The sequence below is a fragment of the Pipra filicauda genome, unplaced genomic scaffold (assembly GCF_003945595.2).
Source record: "Pipra filicauda isolate LSUMZ 115617 unplaced genomic scaffold, ASM394559v2 scaffold39_size4671491_pilon, whole genome shotgun sequence".
Classification (NCBI taxonomy): Eukaryota; Metazoa; Chordata; class Aves; order Passeriformes; family Pipridae; genus Pipra; species Pipra filicauda.
In genome coordinates, this window is record NW_024104531.1 from 1,251,539 (window position 1) to 1,271,153 (window position 19,615).

A 19,615-nucleotide genomic window follows, 5' to 3' on the forward strand; every position below is an offset into this window, starting at 1 on the left:
CCCCCATCCCAATTTCAACATACACGTCCACTCAGATTTTTCAAGTGAACTATACTTCCTTCCTCCCAAGGGAGAAATACCGAAAAGGAGATACTGCTGTGGCAGGCATTGTATAGTGCTGTTATGGGACCTTCCTGCCTTTCTAGGGCATGAAAGCACCTTTCTGGGGAGAAACGTCTTTTGGGCATCACTGCTGATGACCGTGAATAGGTTTTAACCATTTTGAAAGTGGGAAAGAATTTGTATACCTCTATACACCCAACCTTCGATTTCCAATCGTGCCACTGTAGATGGATAATTGCAATCATTTTCAGGCAACCATACACTTCCTTTAAAGTTCAGATGGCAGAAAAGCACCATCCTTTACCCCTTCACATTTGTTATTTTCATCAGGGCAGGAGGCAGAAGTGCCAGGTAGTTTCCAAAGGGGCAGCCCCTCCTATGCAGAACAGACACTCTTTGCTTAATATTGCCATGATTTCCAGCTCCCACTGCAAAAACACAGAACTTTCATTGTCGTGAACTAGAGAGAGCACATGCATGCACACGCACACACATTAGGCACTTTGTTTTATTTTGCAAAAAAAAAAAAGAGTCTTTATATATAAACCATTTCATTCTCTCTCAAAACATTCTACAACTATACAGCTGTTTGCTCCATCATTTGCATAGGAAATACCACAATACAAAAATAAGGTAAGGGGGAGGCAAAAGAAGCAAAACAGCAACCAATTTATGCATGTGTTTCCACGTATAAACATTTGAAGCCTTACAAAATTATTTACATCATTTGTCAACTATTTACATTAAGAGCAACATTTCTAACTATAACAAACAAAACTATAATTTATCAAGTATACGTAAAATTGTCTTAAAAAAAGAGTCTATCATATACCACAAATAAATAAAGACAAATAACGGTTTTAACAAAGCAGGGTTTCCTGCAAGACCCTTTTTTGGTATTTTGATTGTCTATTCTAGGCTTTGGTTGACAGCTTAATATTACGGCTTGTGAAGTTCAGACACTTACTATTTTGTTTGGTTTTCTCCTGTTGTCTGGCCAAATCCTACCTGGTCTAACCTCATCTTTGGCCCTTCATCTACTATTTCAACGCTGAGCACGGTGGATCAAAGTCATTGTTAGCAAAAAAGGGCACCATTTCTTTGACTTCAGTGGAGTTTCAGCTACTTTTGTCAGCAGTAAATTTTCCCCTGCGTGTCAATCTGAACAGTGGATTAACTAAACTGCACTGTAATTTTAAACAAAACTACTGTATCCTTTACCTCCTAGTAAATTACATGCAATATCCACATCAAACTAGATCATACTGGTGCTGAACCAGCTTAACACGTCTGTGTATGGAAACTGCATCCTAAATCCTTCTTTTTAAAGAGATACTAAGTTTAGCTTATAGTAAGAGGTTTAACATTCTGTGTTCATTTTGACTATCCCCGTTATTTCAGCTTCCGACATTGACTTTACAGTTCATTCTGCATGTTTTGCCCTTTTAAGCAATTTGAAAACAAAATCCTGCTTTGAATATTCAGTGCACACCATTGAGTTAACAGGTACAAAACATCTGAAAGGCTTAGCTCAGTTCTCTTAAGAAAAATGAAGCTAAGTTGGTTCTGTTTTGAGAGGTATATAAGTAACTTTTTTTCATAAATGTGCCATGTTATCAAATGTAAAACAACTGTTTTTTTTCAGATGTTTCTTAGAAAACTTTTGTAATAAACCTAAAAAAGCTGATCTGCATATTTACAAAATCTTTGTCATAGCAAACATGCAACACACAGAACAAAGTATTTTGTTCTATGGCTGTTTATGAATTTTTCTATGTATTTTATATCCACAGAACGGCTTAACATTAAAAAAAAAACACAACACAAAACACATGTACTTAATATGTCCAGTAAAAACCTGACAGATTACAGTTTATGGCTTTTCCACTGTGTGCATTCATCTGCATCCTCTCATTAATTTGTTTACCAAACACTGTCACCATAATGACAGTGCTTTGGTCAAAACACCGCAAGAGGAAAAAATATGTATGAAGCTGCAATGTGTTGAGATATACAATACTTGTAAAGAGATGAACCTGCTGACTAAAGCCATATACATTATGAAAGCAAACAAATGACCAAACACTCTGGTATTGTGATACAGTGTCTTCCCTTTTCCCGCATAAATATACAAAATATACATTTCCAGTTTCTTTTGAGATTTCTTTTAAATGGATAACCCATACTCAAAAATTAAACTAATTTCAGCTGTATGTTGAGAGTCAATAGGAAATTGCATAGATACAAAACAGCCTCAATGACAAGTCCAGGTTTTAGTTCTGATGCCTCTTCATGTGGAGAGCCAGGTGATCGGAGCGGGAGAAGCTGCGATTGCAGACGGCGCACTGGAAGGGCTTTGCCCCCGTGTGCTTCCTGTAGTGGCGCGTTAGTTCATCCGAGCGAGCGAATCTCCAGTCGCAGCCTTCCCACGTGCACTTATATGGTTTCTCACCTGAAAGAGAGCACAGAGAAGCCAAACTGTCAGCCATCACTCTTTAGCAAAGAAAACCGATGAGAGATCACATCGAATAGCAATGCTCTTCCATCTGAAGAAACAAATGACAAACAAGGAGCTGATGCCTCCTAGTTATTTGCAGCTCTATTCATCAGGCCCCAAACAAGCAGCCCCTTTGTTTTCTTCAGCAAATTTTGTTCTTGAAAGCGTGATTTAATACCTCAGTAAAATGTAAGAAACTTCCAAATGCAAATTAGAGACAGCTTTGGTACTGAAATGCAGAGTTAAGAAGCCTCTATGAGACTGAAATATATTCCTTTACACTCACTTCACTATGACAGGGAGTAGAAAAAAAAAACAGCCTCACGTGACAATCTAGCCAAGTTTGTAACTTATGCTTGCACCTTTGAAAAATGGGTAAGTTATACAGAGTTTTTTTAAGAGGTCTGAAATGGGAAGGAAGACTTCTACGAAGATTCTTTGTAGTGTGCAGATCTGTTCAAGAGCTTCTGATGTGTGAAGAAAGGGGCACGGTGTGATACAAACACAATGAGGATAGTATTTTCTAAAATGTAACAAGCAATAAAAACTTGTGGTATCCTGCTTGAGGCTAGCTATATATAGGTGAAGGCACCTTCAAGTTCAAAGCACCCATTTTTCAGAATGAAATGTCTACAATAAGGTGCTTAAATAGCCATATTTTAGAGGTGGAAAGTGCCTGCTGTTTCTAGCAGTCTGTACTGATGTAGGGGAGCATGGCATCTCTGAAAACTTGTTGTGTTACAGCAGCTCTGAATGCAACTTCAAAATATCCACCTAGTCTTGAATACACTGGTCCAAGCACCTCAAATGTTTGCATTCATCCATTTTAGAACTATAAACACAGTATTTTAAGCATGCCTACAATTTACAGGTGTTTGTTGAAATGGGAGAAATATAAATTCACAAAGCCATGATGACTTCTGTGGCAGTAGCTTCATCTGGAGCAGAAATACACCCAAGCCGAGCATTCCAAAAAAGCCTTTCTAACCTCTTCTACCTCTCCATTGGTCTCAGACCTTTACCCTCACAGTCTCAGTCCTACTGCACTGTTGAGTGCCTCCCGCTTTTCCATTTTTTACCATCACACAAGCATGTGGAAAAAAGAGAGAAGCCCACATCCTGCAATCTGTTTATTCTGCATAAGCTATGCAGGTAACACCATCTGAGAAACTCCAAAACATTACTTCAAAAGCCCTTATTTATCATGCAGATGAAATTATGAAAATGTTTTTGTCTGGGAGTTTCTACTGCTTCTTCTGATCAACTAGAAACTTTTCATCTCCTACTGAGTGCAGAACCAGCCCTTTGCTCACAAGGGGGATGTAGCTTCAAGTTAGCAGGGTCACAACCATAACCAGACCTCTGCAAGAAAAACTAACCACCCAACCACCCCTTTGCAAAAACAGCAACTAGGATTTATTGAAATCATGGTAGAAATGTAACATCCCTTAAGAACAACAAGAGCCTGGCATCACCTCTCACAGAATTTATAATTACTTGGTGGATCGCAAAGCAGAACACAAACGATCATAGATTTCTGTCATAGCTGAATTTACTCTGAGTAAATTCTGATGCTGATTGAAGACGGGATGCTCTATCATATAGGATTGTTTTTTGCTCTGTGCAACACATACTGTAGGCTAAAATACAGATTTCATTCAAACCCAGTGTGTAAAGCTTTTGTAACACCAGAGAAGCCAGACAACACATTTGGTCTTCACAGTAGAATGACAGGAAAGGTCCCTCTTCAGTGAGGGACCTTTTGCACTATATACACTGATGTATTTTAACTGGGTTATTAAGGGTGTCTGTAAAAGACTGTTGCTGATCAATAGGCACAGCACCGGGAGATCTGCGAACACTTTGCTTTAAAACACACATGCCCATACGGAGGTTACACAAAAGCATTACTCCTGCATTTGAAGCATCTTAACTTAAAGCCAGTGTATTTATTTATTTTTCTCATTTCTTTCTCTTTTCTCCCTACTAGCTTTAAACTCTTCTTTAAAAGTCTTCACCTAAAACTGCCAACTTTATACTTGATGCTGAACTCCTAGTCTTGTGATCCTGCCCCCCCTCACTGCCTAGGGAGAGCATATACATAGTTAGGTCTCTATCTACTCCAAATGTTTGCTCTTACATTTTGCAGAATTACACATGGAATGACAGAAAAGGTAAAGAGGGCAGGAAAATAGCACTAGTTAATGAAAGCCTAGAAATATCCAGACCAGATCGGAATGGGGACCCGGAGATTAAAATCTGTTTCCAAGCATCAAGGAGATATGAAGTACATGCAACTTTCACCAAGTGTTGGACTACACTGCATTGAAAAAGCAGCCTCAAAGTTGTCTTGTGTAGGTGGTACCTGACCCTGTTAGAGTACAAACAGAAAAAGAAGCTGTCCTCCATTAAAACTTTTCCTCATGTGTGAGCAGTGTCAGCAGTGATACGAAGGCTCCTGGCACACGAACTGCCAGCAGCTGGGGCAGCAGTGAACCCTGTACCTTGCTGGGTGCAACAGCGTCCAAACCAACGTCGAGTCCAGCAACCAGAACGCCCATCAAACTCCAGGGCACTCAACTTCGTAGAGACACTATCTCGACACTTACCGCACTGTCACGGTCACTTCAGTGCCAGCCACCGCCAGAATCCTCCTGGGCAACAGCGTTGCTCAGGGGAAAAGCTACACGCAGAATAGCACCGCTCCTCCCTGCCGGCAGACTGCTGCAGACCTGAGCTAAACCAAGCACTGCTCAGGGACGGATGAACAGAGGGGAACAAGCTGCTGCCTTATACAGATTGTTTTAACAGTGTTACTTTTATGTACTGGAAATTAAGGTCAGAATGCTGCTTTTAACCCCTGCTTTGGCCAACAGTGAGAACTGGAAAATATATTTTTAGTGCCAGTGTAGAGGCCCAGACTATTTTGAATAAATCCTAGGGGTAAAATACTGAATATCTATGTTTGTAATGCTAGTTTCCGTTGGAAAGTTCTATTTAAGAACTGACTCAATTTCAAATGTTTTCCTTTTGGGCAAGGAGGAAGCAGGGGCAAGAAAAAGTAGGTGGAGATTATTTTCACTCTTTTAGAGCAAGCAGAAGAACAACTATCTGGTAGTATTTTCTCTCTCTCAACCTATACACATGCTTTTTGTCACTTAGCAGAAATAAGAATTTGGTTTAAGTTCCTGCAAGAGAGGGAAAAAGCACCTCACATTACATATTTTCTGAAGTGATCGTACTTCTTTGCTATGCTGACTTTAAAGCTCTGAGAAATCTGGGTTGAAGATTTATTTTTTAAAAAAGCAGGTATACACAACAAGGGACACTGAACCCTTTATCCACTGTTTTCGTTGGCTACATAGTAATGTAAGATTTGTTTACTTTAATGATTGTGAGAAATACAGTAGCAGTAAAGTTTTAGAAATATTTGGTTTTCCTCCAGCAATTTAGGGCTTCTATAGGGTGTTAAACCAAGAATGCCACTGGTCATCAAATATGAAGGCAGTACGGCTTGGTTTTCTGGAACACGATCGCGGTATCAAACAGATATTTCACTGTAAAAGCAAGAAAACAGCTAACTCCTCCACTTCAGGGGAGCTTCCATGGGATTTGTTAGAATGTCAACACTGTTCAACTAAAACACCATGAAGGAAGCTGGTACCGATTTCCAGCCAAATAGCACACTCCAACCCTTTCTTCCCTAGCCAGAAATATTATACGCAGCACTTCTGGGAAACAGAACTGCTTTCCTTTAAATTAGACTTCAACGGGATAGGGATTTCATAAGTTTAATTGGATTTCTGCATAACCTCCATCCAGTATCACTGATTTAAAATATTTTGCTAGGCTTATACATCACAAAATATATCTTTAAGTTCTTGAGCTCTTAATACGTATCCACTCTCCAGTGTAAAAAAAGCACATTTGTGGAGCATGAGAAAGAGACTTGTACTTGTGCACAGAAATTTTAAGCTCTGATGTTTAGTTTGGAAGCTCTTTTACAGAAAGCACCTACCAAGAGATAAGGGAGCTTAACCTGAAAGGAGACTATTTTGCTTGCAATGTGCCCGTTACAAAAAATTATTTACAATGCTATGAGATTGCAAGGATGTCAAAAAGATATGTAGATATCCACATATAACATGCTAACCTAACCAGTCACTTCAACAGACAAAATTTCCTCAAGGTAGATCCCGAGGTTCGGGTTTCTTATCAATACCACACACAGGAGAGTGGTCTGGACCAGTAAACACACTGTGTTGCCTCTTCTCCCTTTAATTTATCTTCTTGTGATTTAGCCACGTCAAAATGCACCAACTGCTTTCCAAACACTAATTCTAGTCGCTGGCAGTGACACTCACGGCCATGCTCATTTGGGTAAGGCACAGTGCCACCAGTGCGGGGGTGACAGTCATTTTGAAGACACCCTCTATCTTCAACATGCAGCCTCTATGCAAGAACATGTTTCTGTTTAAAATTCTGTTTGGAAAAAACAAGTCACTGAAAGCTTCCATTATTGATGAATTTCCCTATTAAGAAGAAAATAAACTTCCTTATTTCACTGAAGAGATTTATGTCTTTATTTCTGCAATTCACTGCTAGGATGGTTTTCTTTAAATATAAAGCTGTAAACAGCAAGGGCTGGATTTTCAAACCTAAAGTTAGGTAACTCTATTGGTATGCAGAAATCCAAATACAGGTATTACACCAGGCAACGCCTGCAACTTCACTTGTTTGTTATCAGAAATTTTTGTCAGAACAGCAAGTTTGGAGCTTCCTTGACAAATAAAAAGTAGCATGCTTTTCAAAGACTCCAAAAAGACAACACCTGATTACATCTTGTAAGAAAGTATAAAGACACCCTCCGCCAGTCTTTCCATTTTAATATTACTTGTGTTTATTATGGAACTATTTCTAGTGGCAAGTGTCTGGCCTTAAAAAATTTTCAGCTAGGTATGATAAAAAAGTGGCAGGCAAAGCAGAAGTTTCCGCACCATAACTGCACCAGTTATGTACATAACCTTTATCATGTTCAGTTTCAAACCAGATTATTAAAAATATTTATGTTGTCTCAAAGTTTTCCAGTGAATTTGTTTTCAAATTTTTGACATGTTAACATCAGTCGTCTTAATTCCCTGACATGCTATAGCCTTAAATTTTTAGAAAAAAAATAAGAACAAACAAAATTTTTTTTCTATTTTAGTTTGTTTGAAATAGTGTTTCTCCAGCTCACAGCACCACAGTTATAAACTCTTGTCTCTTCCAGGCTGACTGGACCGGAAAGTAGTTACTTGGGTGTATGCCTGCATTCGTTCAGATGTGTTTTGCTCCCAGTGTTTAGTTAAAATCAGACCTTCCTTCTGCCATTGACCAAGTGCTGCAGTCGTCATTAAAAGCAGCTTCTTGGTTTGTGCTTGGGTTGTGGTTTTTTTTTTTTGAAAAAGAACAGAAAGCTGAAGTTTCAAAACAAATAATCCCTTGGGTATTTAAAAGCTCTTTAGTGCACCAAAATTCTCAGTTGTCCAAGAGGCCTGGCAGCATGAAAGGTATGTCCAGCTTATTTTGTGAGTGACAAAACAAATTTAGTCCTTGAAACATCCATCCCATCAATTATATGAATGAGCAGCATATGCTGCACGTTTTAAAATGTGATAAAGCCACTACCTAGTATAGTAATGGCTGGAGTGGGACCATTAGGTACAACTTCACAATGAAACAGCATTTTGAGGAATTTTTTAACAGAGAGCTATTGAGCCCTCAAAGTCCGATCACTGATAAATCAAGCATGGACAGGAATAAAAGATAACTGAGTGGTGAGCAAAGAGGACTGAAAAGAAACTGTGCATCATCTACTTTCTGACCAGAGAGGAATTACCTTCACAGGGCTCCCATCACTTCTTGAAGCACATTTATTTTGGTAAGTGTTGTCTTATGCAGTTCAAGGATTACTGGGGAATCTTGACTGGCCTGTGCAATGGTTTATTTTCTTTCTGGTATAACATTCTGTCTTAACAGAGGTGGTCTCTCTTCAAAGAGATATGCAAACAAAGAGGAAAGGAATTTTTTTAAAGTAGGTTTATAAGAAATCCCTGCCATCTGGGGTGCATGGCTGTGTCTACGCATTTCCTAAGAACACATTTCCTAACCTATGCCTGTGGTACAAGAACAGCTCTTTAGCTCTCTCACCAGTAACACTGGCTTTTGTGCAGTCAGATAAGAGGTGCTCTTAAAATGGAATTTATTAAACATGTACTGTAGACTTCCAGATATCCATCTACTGTATGCACACAGACACACAAAAAAAAATTAAAAATTAAAGCAAAGCACAAAAGCTATTTTAACTCAAAGCGAAGCACTGTACACTTGCCAAAATCAAAGGTTTTAATATGTCCTTAATCAGAGTTGTTAGAGATCACTGAATATAAATAATGCAGCCTGACAGGACAGGAATGCTGCTACTAAGATACTCAGACTAAACTAGGACATTACTCAAATGTTTCTAATCTTTCACCAATGGGAGGTGCAGGTCATCTAACAAACAACAAGCAACACACTACTCCGGCTGGAAGCAGGAGTCAATCATCCCAGTCAAGCTCAGAAATTAATTACAATAAGGAATGTCTGATCAAATAATGGAAAGTTTTAATCACTGGCAATTGCTGTGAATCTTGGGGACTATATTAGCCTATGGAGGGCGGTCTCAAAATGAACTATATTTAAAGTCAGTCTCTTAGGTCAACAGTTTCCTTATCAGGAATCAAATATCTTGGAACTGAAGTTTAATCCTCTCAGGGAGCAATTGACAGAAACAACAGTTTTTTTAAGCTTTCATGCTTAGAGGGACTTTCTAGGCTTTTAATCAAAAAGAAAATATTAGGCTTTTCTTTTCGGTATCTAAAATCTGAATACCCCTCACCTGACACCTTAGAATTTAATTCCTGATTCGTAAAAATTGTATGCTGATGTGAATGATCAGTAATATTTAATTAGAATATAGTTTTACGTTGCTAAAATTTCACCTTCTTTTGAGCAACACATTCTAACACTTCTCATTTAGCTTCTGACTACAGATAAAGAACCAGATCAATTAATCCCAAGATCTGCAATTGTTCACAAAGTGTTGGAAAAAAAAATGCATTATTTTCCCTTAAACTGTGGTTTGCACAGGAAAATAATGTACTTCCATTTCTCACACAGGCAACTAATGGATTTAGAAGAATTCATAAATAAAAGATGCTAACATACTCTTCTGCACTGTCTAGCAACACTGCACTTTAATGCACTTTGTCAACAGTTTTATTTAACTCTCTTCCACTTTTCCTTATGGTCTCTATCAATGATGGCATTTACTGACAGCTCCTTAAAGTATAATCTGTGCAACTGACTCATCTAACAGGTCAAAGAAGTGGGGTCTGCACAGAAATATTACTTAGTATCTGTTTTCATGATGCAAAGATTTTTCCAGGATGAGGTTTGCTATATGCACAGACGGCTGCAACCATGAGCAAAGCAGACTCTTTCGGGGCCTCCATTCCTCATTTGTGCTCCCTGACTGAAATCCCTCACCAGAGTCTCAGGATGATTTGAGTTGATACATGTTTTCACAAGGTGCTTTTCTTCCACCAGGAGTCAAACTACTACCTATTTTCCCTTCTCAACAACAGGCATCCTGAATTCCTGGGCAATTCTATATGGTACCACCTTTAAAAAGTGTCCCTAAAGAGCACCAAGTCCTAGGAACTGCTCAAGTCCACTGCACACAACTGGTTCTAATTCTGTTGTACCATCAGTCTAATTTTGGATCTATCGAGGCAGAAATCTAAAATAAAATAAAACATTTAACACCTTGAGGAACTGCACAAGTCAGCAGCTGTTCCATGCCTATATAAACATTTGAAATAACTAGGGACAGTGGAGGCATTTTGAGTGCATCTCATTTAGAGAAATGCCATTTCTCTTGAGTTATCTCGGCTTCCACTTCCCATCACTAAATCCAAACTAGATCTATAGATAGAGATGAAATAGTTCTGCAGTTAATGCTAGAAACTATTAATGGCAAGCCCATCATGTGACCAGAGAACATGCCTGTACAAAGACTCTGTATACAGAAAACCAATATGCAGCTGGAAAATGTCCGCAACGTGCGTGCCTTGATGCGTTCAAAACAATGACAGATTTTCCTCTAAAAAGCATACGCAATTCTGAAGTGTGCAGCTGTTCACAGAAATAATAATTAAAAAACCCCTGGAGCCAGCAGTTCTGCAGTGTTGCAGGTAGGGTATTCCAGGTACCCACATATCAAACGCTTTCCACAATCCAATCTTTAACATATAAAGAAATCTTAAAAGGGTAAGTCACAGGGCCACTGTTGCTAAATGATTACGTGATATATATATTTATATACTCAGATGCCAGAAAAGGAACTGAATGAAGTTTATCTGCAATACGCAAGTAACTGCTTTTCATTGATATTTGGCAGGTTTTTTGAGTTGGACATATAGCTGTTATGCCAAAGGTTCCACGACGAACAGGTAAAGTTATTTTAAAAGGAAGTGTTTTAAGGTACTACGATGTACCAGACACCTGCATGGAAATGGATAAAAAGTGTTACGCAACTTTTCAACATTTGAATCTTTGTTCATATTCTGGTTTGGGGTTACCAGTTTTAAACTAAAATCTACTTCATCATTTACAAATGCTAAAGCATTACATAGAGAAAGAAAAATGTGTGCCTGCCTCTGCAACTGGTACAAATACTTAGCTCTTAATGGGAATACTGGATTCCTAATCAACAGAAAGAGTCCAGAGTAATTGCATTAAATCAGCATAACTATATTAGCTTATACCACCTGACTTGGTGTAAGATAAACACCTTGGGAACACTTAAGAAGAAAAATGTATGGGATTTTCCTCTTGCCCATTTCCTACAGTTTTATTTAAATGTACCTCACAAAGTCTGACAGCGTGTTCATATCCCAACTGAAAAAGAAAAGACTACAGCCTACATTCCACCTATCAAAAATAACATTTCCCTTAGCTTTGTTCTCAAAGAACGTCTACTAAACCCAGGGAAAAACTTTCAGAAGGGAAAGGTTGCTAAATAAATACCGTGAAAAGGCTGAGATTTTCCAATACAAAAAGAAAACCATAAGGTCTGTCTTGACTTTTAATGGCAGACAACCTTTGCTGCAGGCTCTTTTATTTTAAGATGACAGATTGCTGAGAAGGGTGGGGACTGGTTGGGATGAGAAAGAGACTGCAGCCAACTTTAAAAGGTATTGTTAAGAAACTAAGAATAAGAGGAGAGAACAACTTCAGTGGTCCATGATTACTAAAGAACGGGTTTAGCCAGATAAACAGGTCTGCTATCCCTGAAGGGATTTGAAAGAATATCACACACAACTTTATTAAAATGGATTACGTGACATTTGCTTTAGACTTTGAAGGTAAAAGTTTCACAAAAGTCCTTTAAAAAAAATTTAAACTAAAAAAATCAAAATTTATTAGTGCTGTATGAATTCACAGTTCAGGGGGATGGGATGCACAGAGGCACACTCCCTAATTTAGCCCTCTGTGCATTGAGTCCTTTGGAAACCAATAGCGAGATTCCCTAGCACTCCTGGGGGAGCTGAGCAACTTCTCAGGTTTCCCTGAGTTTGCACCCCTTTACTTTAACATTCATTAATCGATTTAATGTTAATACAGAGATCTGACTCTTAATACACATTTCGACCATATGTTAAGGCAGAGATCAGAATCAGTGCTGAAAATCTTCAATTATGAAGTGAATATTCAAGAGAGTTAAACTAATCCAAACTCTGAAATATTGCAGGTAACAGGATACGGACTCACATTCTTGCATGTAATGCACGCTTTAGACAGTTTATCCCTTCATTCACCTCCCCAGAAGACCCTTTGTATTACAGACCTGCTTAAATTCACTAGATTTTTATCTAAAACAACATTCTTGTTTTCATGAATACATCAGTTCCTTTGACCTTTGCACATCTATTCACATTTCCAGGTAAAAAAGTGAAGGCAACAATAAACATTAGTGACCCTAAGCAATATATGTTAGCAACGTGGGATGTATTTCTATGCACACACGTATTAACTTTGTAAACCCTAACATCGTTACTACTCAAGGTGTAAAAAAAATATAAATTGATTTAAAAAAGAAGAAATGTTCATTTCAAATGCTGATGTAATGGTAATTTTTAGACTAAAGCTTTGTTTTTATTTCTCTTTCTAGCTATTATATAATAGTAAATGAGATATTTAAAACTGGTATTTAGTTCCTGGCTGAAGTGCGTAAGTGGAAATTGCACACTCTTAAATTTACAGATTATTTATTAAAAGGGGTTTCTACTCTCCAACACTACTCACATTTACATCCTCATGAAAATATTCCTTTCTTACTAAAATTACTGCTAATGAGTGATTACATATAAAAAGTATTTTTAATAGCGTTTGTGTTTAGTCTGTTACCAATGCAAAGCAATAATCTTTGTACAGCTGCTTTCAATTTTTCACTGTGACTGCAACACAGGTAACTTTCGTTTATCAAAAAAAAATTTCCTTAGTAACGTTTAGCCTGGAGATACTCAATTTCTTTACGATAATCTAACGATCCATTCTAAATAGCTGCTGAACAGAAAGCCTTGTTTCCATAGAGATAGTGAAACGTTTTGTTAGATCACATCTCACGACAAGTTTTGTTTTGACTTCTGGTTTAAACTTACTCCTTACTTGAATGGCACAGGCATCGCACTGACAGCCTGCTTCAATAACAAAGTTGCTTGAACTGTGATTTGTGTTTTGCTCTGATTCAACGTCCATGCATAAAGAACACCAGGCTCATACTCGGTTTTAAAAACAGGAGCTGCAGCCCTCTCATTTGATTTGATATTTTCCACTGATTTAGCATGAACAGTTCTGTTCTAAGATCCTGGCAAAGAGCGGTACTAGCTTCCGATGTTCCTAGTGGTGAGTTTTTCTCCCCGTTTCCCTCTTTCCTTCTCCTCCCCGTCTCAGCAGGTGAATGCTTAGGAAGAGCACCTAGGGCAATTCCACCTCCCAACCACTGTCCTCTGCATGCACGGCTTCTGCACCTACACACAAGCAACACCATCCCCAGCTCCACTCCATGCGGGCCCGAGAACGAGGACTGTCTCTGCAGCTGCAGGTGGAGTTCGATCAACGTACAAAAAACAAGTGTGACTCACTGACACTTTTAATTGTTTCCACTTTAATGTCATTCACTGACAAAAAAAAAATGAAATTATGTTGTTGCTTTTTTAAATTAAGTATGTAGAACTACTTGTCTTTCAAAAAAAAATAATAAAACACACTTAACGCCAAGGATGAAGTAAATGGACATTATCTTGGGAGTTTTCATGATGTTTCTGAAAAATTCTAAGATTAAAGAATTCTAAAAGGTCAAAGAGAAAAACCCAAACCAGAAAATTCCATCTACTTAGATAAATCTTTAAAAGAATACGTTTACTATGCTTAATTCATTATTCAAGGGGGAAAAGGTCTATTTTTTAACACGTTAATGGCATTTTAGATTGAAAAGACAAGTTTCCATCTGCTTTATTCTCAGCTATTGTGAGTTCTGTATTATAAAAGGTTTAACAAAACTGCATTAATAAAAGCAATTTTTCTTTTCATTGACCAATCCCTAAATATTTCTTAACTGAACTGCCAGTTTGTACCTACACCACTCTAGAGAAAACAGGGAGGAGATGGCAGACCAAACATGCTTGCTTTCTCAGAAAATGTCAGCCATGAACGAACAAGAGACAGTAAGAGAGTGAATACATACCTGTGTGAGTTCTCAGGTGTGCTTTTAAGTGAGAAGACTTTGTATAAACTTTTGTGCAGCCTAAACCAAAACAAAAAAGCAGAGAGGCTTCAGTAGGGAGAAGAGGAACACTTCACATTACATTTAAACTTCCTCAGTCAGTGTTGGGGTACTATCTGGACACATTTAAGTTTACTACTTTCTGGCATCATCTTTGTCATTTAGAAGCAAAATTTTACATAGAAAGCTCCTAGGGATATGCTGCTTTACATAGAAAAAACACGTATGTTTCTGGCAGAGCTGCTACAATCTATGTACAGTAACACCTGCTACGTAAATTAACAACTCAGCAAGGGGCTTCATCTTTTAAAAATTTCCCAGAGGACTTGATCAAGCCAGACTCGGTGTCACTGTCACCCGGGGCTCAGTGTAACTCTTCCACCGAGCACTTATCACACTGCACACCGAATGGGTGCTACACCACCCAGAGTTATGTTGCTCAGGGGGAAGAGCAACCACGAGCAGCAATTTCTCTCTGCACTACGAGTGTGAACATCTTGTATCTGAGATTACGTACTACATGGAGGCACAGTTTACAGTCAGGTCCCTCTTCCCCTTCAGTGTAAGAGAAGGAGAGGCTGAAAACAATCTACCTGTGGGCAATTTTCAGAGGTGGTTTTAATGGATTTTTGAGGGTAGCTGAATCTCCTGTTCATAACAGGGAAGATATGGCCACGGCCTCAGCTGCTAGGAGCCGAAATGATTCTTTCGGTGCCAGAAGATTCAAACTGAGCTGTACTGCGTTGGACAAACTAAGCCTCTGCTCCACCACAGGTACTGGAAGAATGAGAGCAGGAGCTGCATAGTCACACTGACTTACATTAGCAAAGGCCATAATTTTTTTATTTTCTATAGAGTAAAAATTTTGTAACATGGTAAAATGAACTCAGTCGTTTAAGAGAACAACAAATGACATGAAGAAAACAGTATATATTATTTAAAGAATGTGAAAATGTCCCATTCGAAATAAAACAACAAAGAAGAGAAATTCTACTTTGACAAGAAACTATTTGGTTCTCCCTAGGTGTAGACGACAGCTAAAGAAAAACCACTTATACCTCATCCATGATTATTCACACTCTTTTTATTGTAAGGGCTGGGATTTTCTGGCATAGATTGCTTACCAGGATAGTCACAGTAGTGGATACGTCTTTTCTCCAAATCTGGGTTACTTCTCCTGTTGTATCTGACCGGTTGGATGTTCTGGGGGGTTATGGGCAGAGTCGCTGGTAAGTTTGGATTGTGAATCGCCAGCTTAGAAGCTATAGTTGCGGCATATGATGGAGGGGGGGTTAAATTCTGCAGCATCTCTGCTTGTCTGTCTGGACTTCCAGGCTCTGAGCTTGGGGGCGAAGGAGGGAAGTAAGTGGCCTGCTGCTGCAGAAACTGGTTTGGCATGGTGTAGCTACAGGGGGGGATACCCTGGAACTGTTTCATTGCAGTCTGTGGAACAGCCGAGGAGAGCGTGTTAAGGCCCGCCATGGCAGATGGCATGGAGACATTGTTTAGGGAGTCCATCACGGCTGCCTGAGTAGTAGTGTTGGGCATATCTAAATCCGGTGAGCTCAAGAGCTGATACAGCTGGCCTTGCTGGGGTGTGACAGAAAGATGAACATCTGGAGTTGGAAGCTCCTGCTTGATGAAAATGTTGTTCACATCAGGAGTTTGGTGGGAGCTGAAGATGCTGGTAAATTCGGGGAGGGCCTGAGTGGGAGTAGGGGCAGGGGCAGTAGTTTCGTTCTGGTGACTGAAGATGGTGACCGGCTCTGTCTTGATGTGGGTTACACAGGGTCGCTGAGATTTGTACAGGCCAGTTCTCAGATGGCTAATGTCGGGGAGGAAGACGTTCATGTTGATGCTGTAAGGCAACCCTTCGCTGTCAGTGAAAAACTGGTCTACAACCGAGGCACTGTCTCTTCTGTATTTCTTATGTTCGGGGATGACAGGAACAGGCGGGAGCTGAGGTGCCAAGTATTTCTCCATTTCACATCTTGTCTACAAAGACAAAACAGACCATAATCCACATGATTTGTTACCAACCAAGAAAGATGATGGCATGCAAGTCATGTGAGGCTTTGCAAATAAAAGGCAATACTCTTCAGCCAGTCGCAAGACACCTAGAGAAGAAGTTATGAACGCTCACACTAATGAGAACCTGTCTTTTATAATCACACGCTGATCAACATCATCAAGGACAAGGAGATAAAGTCATGGCATAAGTCATTCACACATTAAGATTGATCTGATGTTTCAGCATACACAAACTTTTCATCTTTTATGCCTACAAGACAGTGCGAGGCACAGAAGTGACAGGCGCTGTGCCTAATCTGCAGATCTCCTGCTATGGAATTCACTGCTCGAGCAGGGTTACTGCCTATCTGTTTCACCCGCTTTTCTTTGAAATGCTAACTCTAAAAGCCACATCCTCAGCTGGCTATTTGAATGCTAATACTTCAAATAACGCTTATATATACGTATATATATTTCTACACTTCCAGGATTTTTCATCCATAAAAGAACAGTATTTGATTAGAAATATGACACCAAAGTGTAAAGTTATTAATAATACTGAATAACAAGAAGAGGAGTTGACTGCATCAGAGTACTCTTTGTGTAAAGTGTCTCCAGGACTACGTTTAAATCAGTAATAATCTGTGCAGTGTATAATTGGCTAATAGCATGATAAACATGTCCCGATCCATGCCTCAGTCCTCGGAGAGCTCTTTAATTACTGGAAAATCATTCTCTTAGCGCAGTGGTGCGAGGGAATCCGTGGGTGGCTGGAGCCCTATACATTACTGGTGTACAGTCATCGGCAAAACATTTATCACGCACTCTCCAATGGGCAAATGCTACATTCCCCCCTGCCCTGTCAAGAGAGCGCTCATACCAGACCCGTTTAGCACCCCGCAAGAGAAAGCAGCTGACAAACAGCAACTCTGCCCGAAAGCGGATTTTAGGACCTTTCTTCAAAGACCCCCAGTAAACACCACAAACAAACGGAGCCGCCTTCCCGACTCTTTGATCTGGATCTGCCTCGACATGCCAGACTACTTTTTCTAGCTCTTGTTTACGAGCCGAGGGTAGCTCGCTTTGAAGCCCTGAGTTATTTACTCGCTGGGGAAGACACCACCGAAACGCAGCGCCCGATAGCCCGCTGCGGCACCGGGGGCTCCCGCCGGCCCGGAGAGCGCGGGCGTCCCACAGGGGCGCGGGGAGCCGCCCCTGGAACGGGCACCGTCCGCGGGCTGGAGCCCGGCTGCGACTGGCGTCTTCCCGCTTTTAGCTGCTCCAGCTGTTTGCCTGTGGATCCGCTCCCAAACAGCCTCCTGGGATAGTCAGAAAATCCCGGGAAGTCCCCCCTTACCCCGTGTGTCGTGTGCTCTCGCCCCCCCCCCCCCTTCCGAACATGACTCCCTGCGTGGGCGAGGAGGACAGGCGGCCGCTCTAATTCTGCCGCCGGGCAAGTGCGAAGGCAGCAGCTGTAGCTTTCAACACAGCCGCGGGGGCAGCCCCGCTCCCCCCGTCCGCCGCGGGACGGCCCGCGGAGCCCGCGCCCCGCCTCGGCCCCGGCCGCCGCGCACAGCTCCGCCGGCGGGAACGCGGGAGCGCTCCCGCTCCGCACGGGCAGCGAGGCCGCTCCCCCGCACACGCACACACATACACACACGCACACATACACATACACATACACACCCCCCGCCGCTGCCGCCGCAGCCCCGCACCTCAGTGTCCGCCGCCCTCGCCCCGCGGCCCGGCCCCACCCAGTCCCACCCGTCCCCTCCGCAGCGGTCGCTCCCACCCGGGCGAGGCGCGATGGCCGGCGGGCCGTGCGGGGACCCAGCGCCCACCGGCGGGCTGGGAGGGGGTACCCGCAGCCTACCTGAACCATCTCCTCCGCCGGCAGGGTCGCGCCGCCGCCCCCGCCGCCCCCAGGGTGCTGCTGCGGCTGCTGGGGCGGTGGCTGCTGCTTCAGGTCCTCCCCGGGGAAGATCCCTGCCTCTCGGGCTCCTAGCACGGGCTTGAGCTGCGCGAACACCGGCTCCTCGGGCTGCTGCACGGGCCCCAGGCGGGCACTCATGGTCAGCACCCTGGTGGCCATGAGGCTGGCGGCGGGTGCGGCGCGGACGGTCTGCCCGCCCCGGCACAGAGCGATTGACCCGCGGGCGGCTCCGGGCGGGCGAGCGGGCGGCGGCTGCTCGTGCGCTCAGTGCCCAGGAGCCCCAGCCCAGAGCGCATCCACTCCGCTGTCGTCAGTGCCTCCCCCTGTACCTGGCCGCGGGTATCTACCCGGTGACACACGCCCGCCTCTATTTCACCCTACTCCACCCCCGGCCCCCCCTACACCCCACCCAGACCGGCGAAGGGGGCCGGCCCTGCCGCCCGCCCTGCCTACGGGGAGCGCGGGCAGCTCCTCCCCGCCGCCCGGCCCGGCCCGATCCGGCCCTGCCCCGCAGCGGCGGCGCCGGCGAGCGCGGCGGAGGCAGCGGCGTGGAGCGGTCCCGGTACCGACCCTGACCCCGGACCCGACCCCGACCCGACCCCGGCGGTATCGCCCAGGCAGCAGCCAGGGAGCGGTGCCCGGCGCAGGGTCCTCGGACAGGGTCGGCGGGCGCGATGCTCGCCGTGGAGTAGAAGCGGGTTTTCAGCAAGTGCGGCGGTCCGCCGAGGCCCCTCTCGTGCTTTCACTATTATTTATAGTCTTGTAAAGAAGCGCTGCTAATGTGGGCACTTTAAAACAACTGTCTTGTCCTACCTTTCATCTTCAAAAGGGTTTTAAAGGCAGTCATTCAGATTTATTATTTTTTGTCCCGAAGGCAACTCGTACTCGAAACCTGCTGATAATAAATTTCGGCGCTGCGATATACAGCCCCCCTACGCTATGAAAATGCTGTTTTTCAGCGTATCACAGATATATCGCAGATTAGAAGGAAGACAGGTAGAGGAAAAGAGGTAGCGAGGATTGTCTCGTCTCTTCCCCCCCCCTCCCCCCCACCCCCCCGCCCCCCCTTGGATGAGACAAGTTTCTATTTACTTGTTTTGAGGTGTGGTTTCGACGCAAAGCATATTTCCTCGTAGACATAGGACGGTGAGCTAAGCTCCCGCATGTTTCGCTGAAGGAAGAGAAAAAGGAGCGTCGCTGTCCTTTCGTGCAAGACCGGCGGGATCACGTCGCATGGGAAAAG

General features: G+C 42.4%; 1 protein-coding gene across 1 annotated transcript; it reads right to left on the reverse strand.

Annotated features, from left to right (window-relative positions):
* Positions 1 to 1,705: 1,705 nt before the first annotated feature.
* On the reverse strand, positions 1,706 to 18,632 carry KLF5 (Kruppel like factor 5). The gene is made up of 4 exons (XM_027713557.2): positions 18,313 to 18,632; positions 15,554 to 16,424; positions 14,391 to 14,450; positions 1,706 to 2,515 (listed from the first exon to the last, which is right to left on the reverse strand). The coding sequence occupies exons 1-4, from the start codon at positions 18,529 to 18,531 to the stop codon at positions 2,337 to 2,339; spliced, it is 1,329 nt and encodes a 442-aa protein (XP_027569358.1). The 5' UTR covers positions 18,532 to 18,632; the 3' UTR covers positions 1,706 to 2,336.
* Between the last annotated feature and the right edge of the window lie 983 nt (positions 18,633 to 19,615).